General features: G+C 43.1%; 1 protein-coding gene across 2 annotated transcripts in view; it reads right to left on the bottom strand.

The window, feature by feature from the left end:
- nfic (nuclear factor I/C) overlaps window positions 1-2287 on the bottom strand; it is a 26346-nt gene that overhangs the window by 19234 nt on the left and 4825 nt on the right. For both annotated transcript variants that reach the window (XM_014008052.1, XM_014008053.1), the window contains exon 4: window positions 1443-1626. In XM_014008052.1, coding sequence (XP_013863506.1) covers window positions 1443-1626 — 184 coding nt within the window. The remainder of the gene's footprint in view (window positions 1-1442; window positions 1627-2287) is intronic.

The raw sequence follows: 2287 nt of genomic DNA, 5'->3' as shown, positions 1-2287 counted from the left end.
AGAGAGAGAGAGAGAGAGAGAGAGAGAGCGCGGGGGTGCGGGGGTGTCTGCCGCGGATAACAGAGCAGGCAGGAGGGGGAGAGGACGAGGAGAAGAGCGGTGAACTTATTTCTAATTTTATCTGACTTATTTAATTTTATCTTTATTGTTTTTTATTGTCCTGCAGGCTCTGATGGAAAATTAATTTGAAGCTGAGTATTTTTTTATAAAAATCGTTAAGATTACTCTAAAGCAAAATGAGGGAAAATCTGTGTCAATCACAGACATTCTGTTCACGTGAGCAGCTGTCAGTCAGCACCTGTCAACCTCCAGACGCACGATGGAGCGTGTCTGAACCAATCACTTTTGTTGGCATTGATCAGCTGACTGATTTAAATACATCTTAACATTCATGAGGTACTTTGCATTGGCTGTTTCTGGTTGAGTGTGGGCGTGTAGAGGGTAGAACCTGAGGCGGGACCTCGTGCGCAAACTCTGATGTGCAGCTGTGATTTATAAAGGAAAGATGCGCAGAAACGTGCGTACGCACTGTTTTATAAATCTGAATTTTTTTTGGCGTACGCCATTTCCGCCTTTTGGCCGTACGTTCACTTTTAGTATGGTTTCCACGCAATCCTTTATAAATGAGACCCCAGGAGAGTTTTGTCTCGTGTTCCTACAATCAGGTCTGTAAAATCTGAATATGTTTTACAGTTTTCACCCTTTCTTCCACACTAAAATAGAAAGTTTTCCAGTAAGCAAATTTTGCACTCAAGGAGCAAAACACCAGTCATGATTTGCACCAAGATAACACAGAAAGCTTGGTCTCAGTCAGGATGAGGTTTTACATCAGGATAATGACCCAAAACACAGTAAAAACACCTAAGAATGGCTGAAATACATTGGACTAAAATAGGCTTCTTATTTTTGTCAAGTTCTAGATATATCAATGATCTTTATGGGTTTTTCTTTCTTTCACAAAAGGCTACAGTATAAACATATTTGTGTGTACATTTACAAGACATAAATATAGCAGTTTGAACTCATTTAAAACTATCTTATTCTTTAAATTTTGTACTCAATACTGTGTGTTGCTTTTATCCTTATTTTGAATTTTATTGCCATGTATACATCGTTTTGGGACTGAAAGGAGCTGTCTGTAAATCTGACCTCTGACCTTTCGATGGACCTCACCCATGAACCAGCTGGGTAAACCCATCCACCAAGTGCATAAACATTAATGTGCTCAGTTTAAAACACACCAATGTGATATAAACACTACACTACAGGTCTGCAATCAATACAACCAAGAAATGTTTCTCCTGTTTCTCATGCTAAGTAAAATTTTTAATTTTATTTAAAACCAACTTAAAGATCAAACAAAGGATAAAAGGAAATAAGATAACTTTATATTAAGTTTTATATAAACACTACAAATAAAACACACCTAGCATTAAAAATACCTTTCTCTTGTACGTAGAAAGCGAGGTAAAGGTCCAGCTCTTTGACAGAGACAGAAATATGGCGAGGCTGGACGCAAAGTACAGGATTGGAGCACTGGCCTCCTTTCACCAGCCGCTCTCCATCTGTGCTTTCCAGAGGAATTCCTTTAAAAAGGATGACCATCACTAGGTCCAACCTCCACACCTGTGAAACACAAAACACAGACATGATGACTAAAGACAGCATACTGTATCTGTCTCTAAGGCATGAGACCAGAGACCAGCCAGAGACCAGCCAAAAACCAGCACAGAGAGAGACCAGTCAGAGACCAGCTAAAAACCAGCCAGAGACCAGCCAGAGACCCGCCAAAGACAAGCCAGAGACCAGCATAGAGACCAGCCAAAGACCATCCAGAGACCGACCTGTCAAAGACAATCCAGAGACCAGCCAAAGACTAGTCTGAGACCAGCCAGAGACCAGGCAAAGACCAGCCAGAGACAACCCAGAGACCAGCCAGAGATCAGCCAAAGACCATGCAAAGACCATCCAGAGACCTGTCAAAGACCAGTCAGAGACCAGCCAAAGACCTGTCGAAGACAATCCAGAGACCAGCCAAAGACCTGTCAAAGACAATCCAGAGACCAGCCAGAGACCAGCCAAAGACCAGTCTGAGACCAGCCAAAGACTAGCCAGAGACCAGCCAAAGACTAGTCTGAGACCAGCCAAAGACCAGCCAGAGACCAGCCAAAGACCAGCCAGAGACCAGCCAAAGACCAGCCAGAGACCAACCACAGACCAGTCTGAGACCAGCCAAAGACCAGCCAGAGACCAGCCAAAGACCAGCCAGAGACCAGCCAAAGACCAG

The sequence above is a fragment of the Austrofundulus limnaeus genome, unplaced genomic scaffold (assembly GCF_001266775.1).
Source record: "Austrofundulus limnaeus strain Quisiro unplaced genomic scaffold, Austrofundulus_limnaeus-1.0 Scaffold47, whole genome shotgun sequence".
NCBI lineage: Eukaryota > Metazoa > Chordata > Actinopteri > Cyprinodontiformes > Rivulidae > Austrofundulus > Austrofundulus limnaeus.
This window is presented reverse-complemented; position numbering and strand designations above follow the sequence as displayed.